At 34.3% G+C, this 16,349-nt stretch overlaps 1 protein-coding gene across 1 annotated transcript; it reads right to left on the reverse strand.

The window, feature by feature from the left end:
* Positions 1–5,416: 5,416 nt before the first annotated feature.
* Positions 5,417–5,608, reverse strand: LOC128567984 (heat shock factor-binding protein 1-like). The gene has a single exon (XM_053565625.1). The coding sequence runs from the start codon at positions 5,606–5,608 to the stop codon at positions 5,417–5,419; it is 192 nt and encodes a 63-aa protein (XP_053421600.1).
* Positions 5,609–16,349: the final 10,741 nt, after the last annotated feature.

The following is a 16,349-nucleotide window of genomic DNA, read 5'->3' on the forward strand; positions in this document are numbered from 1 at the left end:
GGCAGTAGTGTCCACTTACACCTGAGAGTTTGCAGCCTGTCCTTCCTGGTGGTCTACATATATACTTAGCCAGCCCCCGCAATCCTGTAAGCCAATCTTTGCAATAAATCTCTTAATATCTATCTCCTGCTGGTTCTGTTTCTGTGTCTTTGGTGGAATCCTTACTGATACAAGGGCAAAGAGTTGGTGGGTCATAATGGCTTAATATGTTGTCTTCCCGTGAAAACAATTTTGCTTTTTAAATGACTTCAAATGGGCTTCGAATGTTGGCCTTATAGATTCTGCCCTGTGCAATTCTCAGAGGAACCATATGTGAATCTTATGCTACAAGTGCTACCTCCCGAGGATTTTTGGTGTGATAGTTGTTTCAAATCCTTGCTTTGAAGTAGTGAAAATGTGACAATTTGAGTCACTTTAGATGTCAGCTCTCTTGGGCTTTAGACACGGAATGTTTTTTTGATTGCTTCACCTCCTACTCGTAAAAATAGCCCAGATTCACCCAGACCCAAGAGAATATTATTGAATCCGCCTATTGCACAAACTGCAGAGAATGAAGGGAGAGCCTTGCTCATAAGGAATTGCAGCCATCAATGTTAAATAGTTATGTCCCTAAAACTGTGACATCTTTCAGATGGAGATCTTAGTGTTTGGAAAAGGGTCAGGTACTAGAAATTGGATTTCCAATTCTGGTATTGAAAAATAGCATAACTTATACACTTCTGCAGTGTTGGTAGTCTAACCATCCATCTAACCACTGTCAAGGACAGTGAAAATGTGACAATTTGAGTATTTTCTAGTTCCTCTCAGGATTACTATTCCTTCAGTTGTTAGACCACATTTACTGAGTAGAATATGTGACTATCTTCCAGTATTTCCTGTGTCTCTGACTTTCTCACTTCCTGTATTTCTTCCTCACTTCCTAATTTCTGTTAGATTCACTGAAATGATTCAGCAAGGAACTCATAATTCTGATGAATTATTCTTATAAAAATGAGATTGATTGGCTTATTATTAAATGTACCTTTGCCAGGTCTTAAAGGGAAGTTTTAGTTTAGATGTTTAAATAATGTGTCAGAGCACCCTAGTAAGTAATCTGGAAGCACTAAACTAGCCAAAATAATTTACAAAGACCTCCAGCTTTTAAATCCTATCTAATAACCAGCAGCACATGTATGACCCCGTGATATGCTGTCTTTTTCAAAATCACGCACCGTTTTGCTTCCCCAGTCCTTTTCTCCATCTGCCTGTGACCCATGTGGCTGTTTTAACATCCACCTCAGTGGAAGCCTCATACCTGCCTGGCCAGCAGAAAGTAACACAATGACAGCAGTTTCTGTGGGACTGAAAAGGAGGGGATGGGAAACCTTGGCTGTCCTGTCTTTTTCTAGACAGCTAAAATTAAGATAGAGGACAGCTCCAGGAAAAGTCATTCCCTGGAATTTTCAACCCGAGTGCATCGGTTTGAGAGTGGGTGAATAAATGGGCAATCTATTTCAGGGCAGTTTACCTTCTGGAAGAAGGGGCAATTTGTTTTAGGGTCACATGCTGGGTAACTATCTGCATAAGAAACCCAAACGGTTTCTGAGCACAAGTGATTCACCAGAGAATCTTGTGAGGAATTTCTCAGGAAGGTTAGTTTGTAATGAATCAGAGTCTGTCAACAAACTGATCAAGATTGTGTTCACCCCAGCAGTCACCGAAAGTGTATTCAGAGTGGTAATTGCTTCCTTTGAGAGTATACAAGGTTATTTAAACGCTAATTTTCATCTGAATTTCTTCCACACTTTTTAACATGACATTTAACTAGTATAATTTCTTCAAATGATCATGTAAACAGTTACATTAGGACACCAAATGCCTGTTTACTGAATTATCTTTTGAAGCAAAATAGCAAAAATTATATTTGTTAACAAAATAACAAGAAGTGTAGCAAAAAGTTTAGTTTTACCCCCAACCCCTCAAAAAAGACTTTTTTTCCCCATGAAGTGGAAAAAAAAAAGAGAATTATTTTTTCTCATTAATAACAGGAAGTCATAAGCAGGGCTCAGTAGATTGAAATTATTGAGTCTGTAAGACTATAAAAAACTACATAGGGTTAACACTGGTATAATTAAAATGTGTTGGTAGTTTTTAAAAAATATTTACAAGCCATATAAATTATCTGTTGTATGTGTTCAAGACTAAATTATATTAATGCCAGTGGACATTTCCCCTAACATACATGTGTTTACCAAATTTTATTTTGAGATGTCATTTTATTAGAGAGCAAAATTCGCATTAACAATCTCACATGTGGAAAAAACAAAGTTCACTTTAAAACTCTCTTAACTGAAATTGCCACACGGCACATAGCTTTAAAATTGTACACAAGCACGCTGTGCTGTGGTAAGATGAAAGCCGCTCTCTCTAACAGCCTAGGAGGTATGGTTGTGTCTCTAGCCTCTACCCTCCAATGGTCCTGTTGGGTGACTTCTGTTCTCTGTAGGTAATTTAGGAAATCTGTCTGATGTAACATCTTGGAAGGCATAATTCTAGGCTAACTGATCAGACAATATTTACAGAGCTTTCCCAGACTATCAATTAGCTTCAAAACATTCTCTCTGTCAAAACGGAAATTGCCATAGTGGGAAAAAAAAAAAAAGACAATTCGTCCATCTCTCTCAAAAAGACATCTTTGTTCACTGATGATCGGAAGACCATTCCTAAAAAGTGAGGCTCGTCAAAAGCAATCAGGTTACCTCATTATTTGGGGGAAAATTCAAACTTTGAGGCAGCCGACTACTGTGTTCAATAATGGCAATCTCTTTAATCACAGTTTGGTCGATAGTGAAATATTTACTGTGGATGCCTCGGCAATGATTTGAAGCCAGCTCTTTGGAAAGCATTGATAATCTCATGTAATCTGAGCCATCCTTATGTGAGATGTCAGTGTGCCAAACTCAACAATGCCTCTGATACAGATCTGTAGATCATAAATAATAAAAACCTATTTTAAGAGGTTTTATAACCCCAACATAAAATTACCTCTGACTAAAAACATGACAGAGAAGATCTCAGTGGGGGGGAAAAGAAATGTGAGATTTCACAATATCAGCAGTGAGGATCAGAACATGGTAAAAATCCAATTATATCAAATTTGAAATACCTTAAAAATATTTTTTTAAAGATGCGTTTTTTTTTTTTTTATTACTACATGTGCTGCAACTTTTGCTTTCTTTTGTTAGCTTTCAATATTTTAACTCTCCCTCCCATTATTAAATGTACTTCAACACTTCTGGGACAGAGATTTACGGAATTTTCTATATTTAGTTAATCTCATTCTGTGAATTTACTCAATAATTAAATTTCTTGAAAGATGCAGCGCTAAAAACAAGTAATGGGTCAGTTTTGACTGCAATGCTGTATAAATTATTGATGTATATCTCCCGAAAACAAGCTTAATAGCCTATTATGAAGCTTATTTGAATGAAAAGACAAAAACAGTCACTCACAGAAATGGTCTAGCAGCATTTCACAAACAATTGCACAAATTATCCAAAGGCAACCGTGACGTGAGCCCCATTCCGTTAATATTGTGACATAGTTGATATGGCCCACTGCTTACAGGGCCTTATCGCAATTATTGTAAGTATAAAATTTTAACAAATGCACTCAATTACAGCTTCGTTTTAATCAATTGCAACCTGGCCAAGGCAATAAAGCCATTTTCTCAAGAGCAAAACCTTCTTTCACACAAGTATAGGACTTGAAAAGATTGTATGCATAGGATGAAACCATAATTCTAAAACAGTGAAGGTGCTTCTGCAGCAATGTTTAGTGACAAATTTGCCTGTGCAGCATATAATTATGAAGAAAAACCCTTGGGTAGAATGTGATCTATTACTGTTTGGCCATTTAGAAGGCACTTGGTAGTAAGTTATAAATTTCATATTTAAAATTTTAAATTCTAGACTATGAGAAATTATTGTATTTCAATATTTTGTTTTAAATGTTCCTGATTAGTAAGATTAAGGGTTTATATCTGACAGAGCATAAAGATGCAACATAAGTATCTGATGAAATTTCAAGGAATAAATTATGGCTTTGAATTAATTTTAAATTATAAAACAAAATGTGTATAGATGGTAATAATGGCACATTCTTATAAATCTAATTTCTTACATTTATAATAAAACCTGATTAAAAATATCTGACAAATATTTAAAATGTTCTCATTTTATATTAACTGTATCAATTCAATTGTGAAGTCTTCAATACTTGAAGTCTTAAGAATGAAGTAAGCATCCTCTATGTGTACACAGCACAGTGTTTTCCCAATGAAGGTTATCACACAGCTTTAGAAACACGTTGATGGACGCTTTAATAATGTAATTTTCTTCTAAACTGGATTCTCATTTGTAATGTGCGCTTTATAAAAGTATTAGGGTCAGAGTTACATGATACTGCAAGAAGCATTCTATAATTTGTCAAAATGTATGTGAATATGTGCATGTGTGTATACAATTATGTATGTGTATAGATAATATAAATGCATATAAAATTTAATATTCATCTTCAGACATATTTAGCTTCTACTCATCCTGGTACATGACTCTGATTGGACTGGTATTTGCTCTGATGTAATGATTCTAATAGACATCAAGTCTTTTTTAATATTACTTTGTATAAAATGAGATTATCAACTGTTGATAAGCAACATTGCTTATCCTATGCCTTTGGTATATATGAGCAAATTTTATTGTCTACATGAGCTCTGATCAGATTCTTTATGTATTATACTATGGTGTCAATAAAATTGACACAAATAATGAAATTTTTGGAAAATTGGTTTATAAGAACAAGATAAGTAGGTTATTTATCTTAGAGTTGAAAGTACTAAAAGTTTAAAGTGTGATAAACAGAAACTGGGTATGTGAACAAATTACAATTTAAAAAATTGCTTAACTGCCAATAGCAGTGAGAAACTATATATAATAATTACATCCTTACTTAATCTAGGGATAGCTTTAATCCCGGACAAATTTTATGGTTAGTAAAAATTACGGTTGTAAATATTAAAACTCTGAGAAAATAATATTAAGAATCAAATTTCAAGATCTCTCCTTTTTTTTTAATTTTTTTTTCACATAGGAACCACCAAAGTTTTAGTATTTGATAATTAATAGCATAACTGACCAAGGTTCAAGATGTGAAAATACAATGTTCAAGACTATAGGGAGTAAATCGCTCTGTAAATTAACCATATAGCATGTGATAAAAATGCACATTTTATAATGTAAAACCTGCCTACGGATAGTAGTTAGCTGCAAAAAGCAATTCAGTCTTCTCTTGGCTTGGAATAACGGTGTTCCAGATTTCAGTGTAGATTATTAGCCATCTCTAGCCCTTTTGTGTGGCAGGTATCTTGTTTTCACCTTCAGTTCTCCATTCCAGCCTGTGTCATGAGGTCTGCAATGTTTTTCTCCAGATCATTCATGCAACTACTTGTGTCATCAATTCTTCCAATGATCTGGTCAGACACGGAATGAAATTTATCTTGCCTCTGCAGTAGGAGGGTCTGCACCACTGATGTAACATCTTGCACCATCTTGAGATCAGTCTTGGCCATCTCCCAGCTTCCCGGCTTGGCAGTGATGTCTCAGTTTTTTACCTCGCTTGTTGTCTTTTTAAAATTTTGAGTTGGACATCTATAGTTTGAAATTTAATATCTTTAATACCTGAGTTTTTCTTTCTATACTTTGCAGCAAAATGCTTGGGCATTACCTATTTAAAATAAAAAATCCTAGCCTTCTTTTTTCAGAGCCTAGTCATCTATCTATCTATCATGTGATGAAGAATAGACAGATCTCTTCCTTCCTCTGGCACCAGTTCTTCAAGCATATATCATTTATTACTGTCATGATTTTATATTTAAGAGGATTGTATTGAACCTACATTATATAAAAATAATGTTTAAAAATTTTAGCACATAGGCGGCACCCATAGCTCAGTGGGTAGGGCATCGGCCACATACACCAGGGCCAGCGGGTTCAAACCTAGCCTGGGCCAGCTAAATCAACAATGACAATTGCAACAAAAAAATGGCTGGGCGTTGTGGTGGGCGCCTGTAGTCCCGCTACATGGGAGGCTGGGACAAGAGATTCTCTTAAGAGTCTGAGGTTGCTGTGACCTGTGATGCCACAGCACTCTACCCAGGGCAACACAGTGAGATTCTGTCTCAAAAAACAAAAAAACACACAAGTGTAAAGCTATGTTATTTAAACCAAGTTGTTGACGACTTAAGTGTATGTTGATATTAATACCCTTCTCATCCTCATTTTTCTTTTTCAGTTATTCAAACTACAAATTTATGAGAAGAAAAAGTGGTTTAATTCTTTGCCTCTGCTATGTACAATATAAAATTTGGGGTAACAATAGTTGCTCTGTAATTATTCAAATTTGTTTAGCTGGCTGCTGATAAAATGAATCATAGAGCTGAATAATAGAGAAATTAGGCCCTGCTTATTCCTCCTTCTCATATTCTTCTAAAGTTTGATGTTCTAAACCACTTATTCCCTGTATTCCTACAAAATTTACTGTCTGGTACTATTTTGAAAAATATGAGAAAAAATATACAAGCATACAGTTGGGAAGTAATTCTACATGTATTGTGGGGGTGGCAAAATGATGACTGTCTATGTACTAGAGGATCTTAACTTTTTCTCTAAATATAACCTGGTGAAACTTTTCCCCTTTTATAGTTGGTCAACTCAGCTAAACAACTTTTGAGATTGACAGTGTGCATCAGAAATCAAAAAAGAAGGTGGTGAAGTTTCACAATCAGTATTTGATTTGGTATTCCTTTAAATTTAAATCATGACCCAGCTGGATCCCTAAAAGAGGCATGATTTTTTTAAATCTCAAGTTGCATTCTATCGAGCTGCTCTGTGAACTAACTTCAGAAGTATCTGGGAACACACAGGCAGGTGCAGGAATGTTTTAGAGATTGAGGTAGAGGCTGGGATCAAGTTTTTCTAAGACTTCTCTATGAAAAATGGGAAATAGTGTTTTCATAGTAATTAGAGTCTTCCATATGTGGAAAAGAACATAAAGAGTTGTCATTTCTACTCACTTTGTAGTATTTCTCTAATTAGGTACTTAGTGGGGAAATCTCGCCTTCTGATTTTGAATAGAAAATAAGATGTCAGTTTATGTAGCAACAATTGGTCTCCAAATCTGTATCTTCTTTAAAAACCCAATTTAGATTGTGACTACTATGTAATACATTTGAGTATGCTAAGAGTAATAATAATAATAATAAAACCTCAGAAAATCAGCTCTGATTTTAGAGGTAGCCATATACCTAAACAACCATCTTCTTTCTCCCCTTTTGGAAATGAGGGTTATATTTGCCAAGAACCCTTTCCTGTCCTATTCTCTCCAAAGATTTCTATAAAATTATGTTTTCCTATGCAATTCACAGTACTCATTCATTTCCAAGAGCCAGGCAGAAATTTTATGTGTTTGCAATTGTGTAAAATTATCTTCTGTAAATCACGTTGGTGTCTAAAATCTGGAGCTGAGCATTCTTACAAACACCTAAGAGTCTCTGAGGGGGTTAAAGTCAATCACCAGGACCACAACTGTTGCCAATAATCCTACAACTAGAATACTTAAATTGAATTTTAGCCATGCTGTGCACATGTTCAGCTCTTGAAGGGAAGAAATATTTTTTGCCCCACATGGGGGAGGTAGGCAAAAACAGTGGCTGAAAAAGAATCTATTGCATCACATGGCATGTGTGCTGACTGAATTTAAAATTGGACTTATTTTCTGATTTTTGCTTTCAGAGACGTGTGAAGGGGGAGGCAGGTGCCTTCTAAATAAAAAATGTGACTCAGCTGTAAAACATGGAATGGGGGGGAATAAAGAGCTTCATTGTTCATTTTAAAAAAGGAGGAAGAATAGGGGTCTGTGTAGCATAAACAGTCTTGGCAGTGACCAAAAATCAGCTTTTGTCCAATGAACCCAAACATCGTGACGCTTCTCTAGTTCCAGCTTTCACTAAATTTTAATGAGAGAGTTGGAATAACCTCATCTGAAATATATCACTGGCAGCTCTAGAAAATCTTTTCTTTTTGTTTGCCAAAGCCTCTATAACAATAGAAGTTTTAAAGAAAAAGGAATAAAACAAAGTTAGTATCTTTCAGAAAATTCTTTGGCAAATAACATATACTTGTAGTGTGACAGAGGGATAAACATTTACACAATGTTCGACCTATTATGCCCACTTAAAATTTTATAGCACAGTGGCGCCTGTGGCTCAGAGGAGTAGGCGCCAGCCCCATACACCAGAGGTGGCGGGTTCAAACCCAGCCCCAGTCAAAAACTACAAAAAAAAAAAAAAAAAAAAACATTTTCTAGCACAAGTTCCATCCAATAATTTCAAAATATTTTAGTTTACTTGAATGATTTCTCAAACTACCTTATTTTAGAGAGACAGAGGTAACGTGGCAGCTAACGTGGATGGGAATAGACACCATTCTGTTGCAATAGAGCAGATCCAAACATGCTATTTTCAGTATGTATTAGAGTTTCCTTACTTTGGCTTTTCCATCAAAATCATACAATAAAAATTCGATATTCTCCTTTCAAATAAAGCAAATTCCCTGTTGTCTTGAAGAAAGTTGTTCTTAGCTACCTTGAATTTAAAAAGGAAAACTCCAACAGCAGTCAATAAATAAGAAACACATTGGTTACTTAAAAATTCTCTCTTGGGTATTGTCCAAGAGACTCCAGGGACCTGAAGAAATAGAGTATTTTAAGAGAAACAAAAACATACTTCAAAGATATAGTGGTATTGAATTTCCTCCTGAATGTTTTTATGTCTGGGCTCTGTTGACCTAGGGAATAAGGATTTTAACAGCCTCTATTTTCTTTTCATGGTGGATCTTGGTTGCATAGCCATCAAATGTTAAGAATTACAGGAACGTTAGGTGTTCTATTTGATTCTAACAATAAATAAATAAGGCTATGACAGAGGAAAAGTAGAGGGCTTACAGAATATTCTCTGGAAACTAAGTTTCAGGTAAAATGTAATCCAGATTCAAAGACAAATAGGTACTATGGATCCTATAACATATTCTTGAACCAGAAGAACATGGATTCAAGTGAGAAATGGCCATACAAAAAAGAACCAGGTATTAACAATAACAGTATCAATAAGAGTAAGGAAAGATACCTCCAGAATGGTCATACAAATAAGTAACGTAAGTATATTTGCTAATAATTATATCAGATCACCAAAAAGACATTATCATAGAAATATCCTCATAGAAAACCTATAAAGAAAAATACAAATAACCACTTTAAATATTTTTAGCATATTTTCTTTTATTCTCATTTCTGTGTGTTTGCAAGAATGAAATAGTTGAAGATTGTTTACCCAAATCCTCTCTTATCCCATCATCCCCCATCACCATTCAGGCAGTAGAGTTAGCATTAAACATTTTCTGCTCTGAATGTGAGGTTATATATAGCCTAAAAAACACCATGCTAACTGAAGCACAATTGATTTTGAAATGTATGATAATCCTGAGAACAAAGCTTTTATTTGCAAGTACCCTGCTTTGGCGAGACAGACTAAGATTTCTAGGTCTTAAGAAATAAAATAATATAAACTCTCACTTTATAAGAAAGTGAGAATTTTATTTCTTAAGAAATAAAATAATATAAACTCTCGCTTTATAAAAAAGCTGGGAATTTTAAAGTGAAAGTTTATAGCATGAACTAAAAAGTAATTTCAATTTGATTAAGAGTTCTTCCCTTCTAAAATGATGTAAGTACAACCAATTGGCTGAGGATGGGATTAGAAAGCATTGCTATGGAGCTAACAATGTAGTTACTATCCCCTTTGAGGCTTACAACTCTGGATATGAGCACTGTAGAACTCCAGGTAAAAGAACTTCCTAGGGTTGAATTGCAGAGACCATGAACATTTTCACATACAACCCAATATCTAAGTACACTATGAGCCATGGCAACTAACATATCTAAGTAGAAAGTCTCAAACGGTGCAGAATGGTACAGGGAAAACCGCTGAGGATCTGTGAGTCTTAGGCTAGAAAGAAATTGAAACACGCTAAGAGGACCAGCAAATGGAGGACACAGATTATAAGAAGGAAGAGTCAGAGAGCATTGTCTCCACAATTTTGACCCTTTCGTGGTCAGAGCCATGATGGAATTCTGGACATCGGAGTAGATACTGTGGATGCAGTAGTTCTGGTATCTAGAGTTGATATGCTTTACCTGCTGATTCAGAGACATTAAGAAAGCCCCTGGGAACTTAAGTCTTCTGGGAAGACAAAAACAGAGGATAAGGAGATAGAAAACCTTAATTTAACCTAGTTGAAATAATAAAAGACATCAATAACAGAGTTACTCTTTATTTTAGTTTTAATATATATATATATATTTTTACTTAGCACCTGAATTGAAATGAAAACTTATGAACTAAATGCTTTATGTTTTAGTCAAATGAAAATTATCAATATTATCACATAAAAGTTTGTGGAAGAACAGAATTAAATGATAACAATTTTTTAAAAGTTTATTTTTCAACATGAGCTCCATCAAATTCAAGATACTTTTGTAAGTGATGATACCAGTCATTTACTCTATCCCCAAAGAACTGTGGGCCTGGGGAACTTGATTATATAAACACAGTTTGTTTTTATTTTTTTTTACATAATTAACTGAAGAGAAATAGGTGCCCTTTAAAGATTTTTTTAAGGTTAGGAAGCAAAAAGAAGTTGGAAGGACTAAAAACAGGACTGTTAGACGGATGCCTGGTGATTTCCCACCCAAGTTATTCATTCGTAAACTGCCAATTTCTTTAAGGTATTGTCCCCACAAACCTTTCATAAAAGTGTCAATGATTTCACCATTTTTTCACCCAAGACTTACTGTAACTTTGATGTTTATTCTTGCTTCAATTTAAACAGAATTCATGTTGGTTTAATAAGGACATGTTCAAACCAATGTGTTATTCTTAGTGCCTCAAACCAGAACCTGTTTAGAAATGTTATAACAAGTTAGTATGAGTCTAGTTTGATGCACATTTTTTTCAAATCTATGCATAATTTTTTCATAATACACATTTTCCATAAATTTTTTAAAGACCCCATTTGTATTTGCTGATTCCCTACTGTTAACCATTTAGATTATTTTTCCATTTTAATTAATAAGCAATTAACCCTTTTTACATACATATTAGTATGTCTCAATGATCCTTTTATAATAATAAATTCCTAGTAGCATAATTTTATTGAATCAAAAAATCTGATTATTGTGTGTGTAACAAGATACTTTAATTTTCCTTTCAGAGTTAACTTATCAATTTACTCTCCAATTAACATTACCTAAGAGTTTCTGTTTCTCTTCTTCTGATAATAGCATTTAAAATTATTTAACAATTTGAAAGGCAAAGACATGGCAGTTTTAATTTGATTTCTTTGATTGCCAGAATACGCCAAAGACTCTAAAGTCATTGAGAATATGTTACACATCTTTCAAAGTTTTCTTCTGTTTCTTGAAGTAAGATAGAATATTCCACAGGGAAGCATTTGTTTTGTTTCTCAGATTGGTTCTGTTCGTGTGTCTGGGTTTATCTGCTTGCTCACACTTAATAGGGCAAGGGAGACCTGTGTTCAGAAATGAGGTAAGTAAGTTAGCTCCATGACTATGTGACTCCCTGTTCAAATGTGTCCATGATGAAGGAAAAAGGGAAAGTTAAAGTTTGCTGGACTCTTAATTTGACACGTTAAAGCTCTAGTTGCCTAAGGGAAGCAAGGAGGGCGTTTTAGTTTCATGTGCCTATCTAGAAGGGATCTTCATTGCTGTTCTAAAGATTTCCTTTTCCATTTTTGTTGCAGAAGAATGAAGTTGGATGATAATCACCCACACCTGGCTGCCCTCCTACACAAAGACCTTCTTCAACTCCACGTGAATTTCAATGCCTTGCAGGGATCTACCTTTTTATGAAGATGTTCTGCTCACCTCTACTGGGCTATGAAACCAAATGTCAGGCTTCCCTACTGTGGACACATCTACCTCCTAGGATTGAGCTGTGGAGGTTCATTTTATACCACTGTACCAACAACTACCTTCACCTCTTGAGGGCACACCTACCTTTTTCACTCTCATCAAGAAGGGAAAAGATAGGATGTGAAAGGAAGAGGCATTATTAATGAGAGAAATGCTACTAGCATTCACTGAATTACCAGGAAAAAGACAAGTTGCCAAACATCTACCTTTCTGTCTAATGCTATGCTGAAATTTATGGTAAGACACATTTCTACTCACCATCAACAACAACAAAAAATAGGGACACAAAATTAATTTATGATAGCAAAATGAAAAAAAAATTGAAGGAGCTTGAAATAAAAACTAAAAAACATGAGCAAGACCAAATACAAATTTTAAAATTATATTAAAAAACATTAAAAGAGGCTTAAGTGAGTGAAATGATAGTCATGTGCATAGAGAGACTTAATAATATAAAATTTTTATATCTTTCCAATTTTGACCTATAGGTTTAATGCAACCCAATTAAAATATCAAAAGAGTTTTCGTGGATATTAACAAGATGATAATTCTAAGACGTATGTTAACGGGAAAAATGCTAACAATATCCTAGTCACTCTTGAGGAACACGAAGAAAGGTACTGGCTTATCTGATATCAAGGCTTCTTATGAGACTAATACAGTATAGCATTGAGTCCAATAGATAGAGGTTGCTGTGAGCTGTGATGCCATAGCACTCTACTGAGGGTGACAAAGTGAGACTCTGTCTCTTAAAAAAAAAAAAAAAGTACAATGGATAGCTAAATTAACCAATTAAACAGATTATAAAGCCCAGAAGCATATCAATTCAACTAAAATGAAAGTGTAAAACTTTAAACTTTTTAGAAAGAATTAAGAGACTACCTTTTTGAAAAATACATCATAAAAAGCAATCACCATACACAATCAATAAATGTGATTCCATTAAAATTGAGAATGTTTCTTATAAGGAAGTGAAAAGAAACGTCACATACTAGGAGAAAATACATGCAACTGCAAATAGCTGATAAAGTAACATACAAAGTACATAAATTGTTAAGAAAAATGTCAAATTGCTAGGCACTCATAGCTCAGTGGTTAGGGAGCTGGCTACATACCCTGAAGCTGGTGGGTTCGAACCCAGCTTGGGCATACTAAACAACAATGACAACTACAACAAAAAAATAGCCAGGTGTTGCGTCAGGGGCCTGTAGTCCCAGCTACTTGGGAGGCTGAGGCAAAAGAATGGCTTAAGCCCAAGAGTTTGAGGTTGCTGTGAACTGTGACACCATGGCACTCTACTGAGGGTGACATAGTAAGACTCTGTCTCAAAAAAAAAAAAAAAAAAAAATATATATATATATATAAACAGGCAGACAGATGCTAGGGTGGCCCCCACCATGATCCCTGCCTCCTGGTTTTCATGCATTTGTGTAATCCCTTCCTCTTGAGTGTGGGCAGGACCAGTGACATGGTTTGAGCTATTAGAATATGGCGACAATGATGGGATGTCAGTCTCAGGATTATGTTACATTACATAAGACTTTGCTAGCACACTTGTGCTACAGACATTCCTTTCTTGTGTGGCAAATTACCATTTTGAGAAAGTCTTAATGGCAAAGAACTGTTGGTAGCCTCTAGGAGCTGGAGATAACCTATATGGAAACTAAGAGTGACTTCCAGATGACAGTAATCAAGAAGTCTGATTACATTGTGAGGAAGCTTAGAAATGTGTTCTTCCCCAGTTGAGTGTGCAGGTGAGAACTCAGCCTGGCCATCAACTCAATTGGAATCTGGTGAAACTCAAAGCAAGGATCCAGTTAAAACACATCTAGATTCCTGACCCCAAAAAACTCTGAGATAATTGTGTTTTGTTTTAAACTACTGGTTTGTGGCAAATTGTTACACATAAATAGAAAACTGAAAAGGCACACGGGTAAGATGAATATGTGTAATCTTGTTAGTCATCAGGAAAATGCAAATCAATACTATAGATACATGCCTTTTTCCTATTCATTATGTTGGGAAAAAATTAAAAATCTGAAAACAAGAGTTGATAAAGCAATGAAAAAAGTGAAACTTTTTATTTTGTTTTAATGTAAATTAGTTCAACCAATTTCCAAAACAGTTGGAATTATCTTGAAAATTTGAACAATGGAGTTGCCCGAGGGTGAGAAGATCAAGAGGCCAGAACAGGGAAAGAATAAATAGGTAAATGAAAATTCACAATGATGTTCTCATTCTTGAGTTGGGTGCCAATTGGCAAATGTTCTTTTTTTAAATTATACTTTATAAATTACTTAAATGTAATAAGTAATTTTTGAATGTTTGTATAGTATGTGATAAAGAGTGATGAATCAAAAATAATAAAGTTTAAAACTATCTTAAAAATTGAAAAGGATAAATAAAAAAAACCTTGTTCTTGAAAACATCAAAACAAAACGTTGACTCTTGTTGTCCTATGTGAATGTGGGAGTGAGTGAGAGAAGGGAGAAAGAATGAGAAAATGGTCAGCAAAATTCTGATAATACATAAATAATACAATTAAAATATTTTAATACTACTTATCTAAGAGAAAAGATTAAAGGTTTACATAATAAAAATTAATTATTGAGAATATTCTCATTTCCTTTCAGATAACGAACATTCTCCTGTATCTGAAACTTCATTTCTACATGAGCAATTTTTTGTCTCAATGTCATATGTTAATAGTCTTTATTTAGGAATAAACATTATGGTTTTCATCCAGGACCTGAAAAAGTATTATGCTCTGAAATTTCTTGTGTCGTATAGCTTGTGGGAAATATACTAATCTGCTTTCCTTTTGCAGAAGGATGTTTTGTGCTGTTAAGATGTGGGTGATACAAACTATAATGGTGCCTGTATTGAATCATGACTGGGATCATATGTAGTCTGATCAGAAATGAAGTATTAAATCTGCATCAAATTGATCTATTTCTTTTAGTTTTATTTTCTCTATATCTGATAAAGAAATCGCTCAATATTTAAAAGCCAGTGTCTCAAAAAGTGTACAAGTTATTAGGCCATACTAAATTAAAACTGAGCCTTCGCTCCATTAGAAATATCTAAATCACATTTTTTGTCACTAGAAGTCAATTCTGCAGATCCAACAGTTCTATTTCCTCACCAATTTTATCCCAACAATTAAAATATTGTAATAGTTCAATGAACTATTTCATAAATGACTAGCAGAGATTTTTTAACTTGTTTATATTTTTCCCGTGTCCCCAAATTTTTACACATACACACAAACACACACTACATAGGTAGGAAGATAGATAGATAGATTTATCTTATAGGAAATGTGTGTATATATATATATATATATATACTTATATAACTGTTTGTATATAGCTGTATACTTATTCTGGTTGTTCATTTTTTCCTTTAAGGTGATTTAAAATAAGACTTGACCACTAAAGAAGGCAACTATAACAAATTTTTTAACCTTAAAAAAAAAAAAACTCTAGATGTGTCCTTGTATAAACTTCAAGATCTATTTGACTTTCAGGTAATATCAAAGACTTTTGTATAGTTTATTCCCGTTTTTACATTGAGCTTATTTTAGCCTCAGTAGATGTATGATACACTGTTCTCAGTGGAATAAGGAACAAGTAACATGGATGGCTTAATAGAGAATTTGACTTTGAATTCATTTTCTATTTAAACTCCAAGAAATTTTCACAAAGACTGAAATGTTTTGGACTATTTTTAAAAGAGCAAACAGAATTCTCCCTGTTCATTCACTGTCTACAGGCTAAAAAGCACACTGACAGCTAAAAAAAAAATTCCCTTTGAGATAACAAAATGGAACCCCAAGTACAGTATTTCCTCTAGCATAATGTCATTGAACAGTTCTAAGTCCTTTGTTCTTTCTAAACCTACTTTGAAAATGGAAAAGTTTAAGATGTGCATATAATATAATGGAATTCTTTGCGCCCTCCTGGATGAGAAGAAGATATTTCATGATTGAAGGAATCCACGAAACTTTGTTATTGCAGCTCTATCCTTTGAGCATGGAACTAGGTTATTTTTTGTTCTTCCATGTATTTACAAATTCATTATCAATTCTCTTTATGATGATTATATTTATCTTTTATTTAATGTAGCCAACAAGATAGATAGAACTTCTGAGCATCAAATATCCAAGGTAACCTTCTTTATAACAAAAGGGAATAGATTAAACAGGAAATGATTTATTCTAAAACGTGTCTTTCATAGTCTAGCAAGTAATAACAGAATAACTT

Source organism: Nycticebus coucang, chromosome 16 (assembly GCF_027406575.1).
Source record: "Nycticebus coucang isolate mNycCou1 chromosome 16, mNycCou1.pri, whole genome shotgun sequence".
NCBI classification, from domain to species: Eukaryota; Metazoa; Chordata; class Mammalia; order Primates; family Lorisidae; genus Nycticebus; species Nycticebus coucang.

Bases quoted from the DNA above. Each gene is read 5' to 3' on its own strand.
- LOC128567984 (XM_053565625.1), bottom strand. From the start codon at position 5,608: ATGGCCAAGACTGATCTCAAGATGGTGCAAGATGTTACATCAGTGGTG.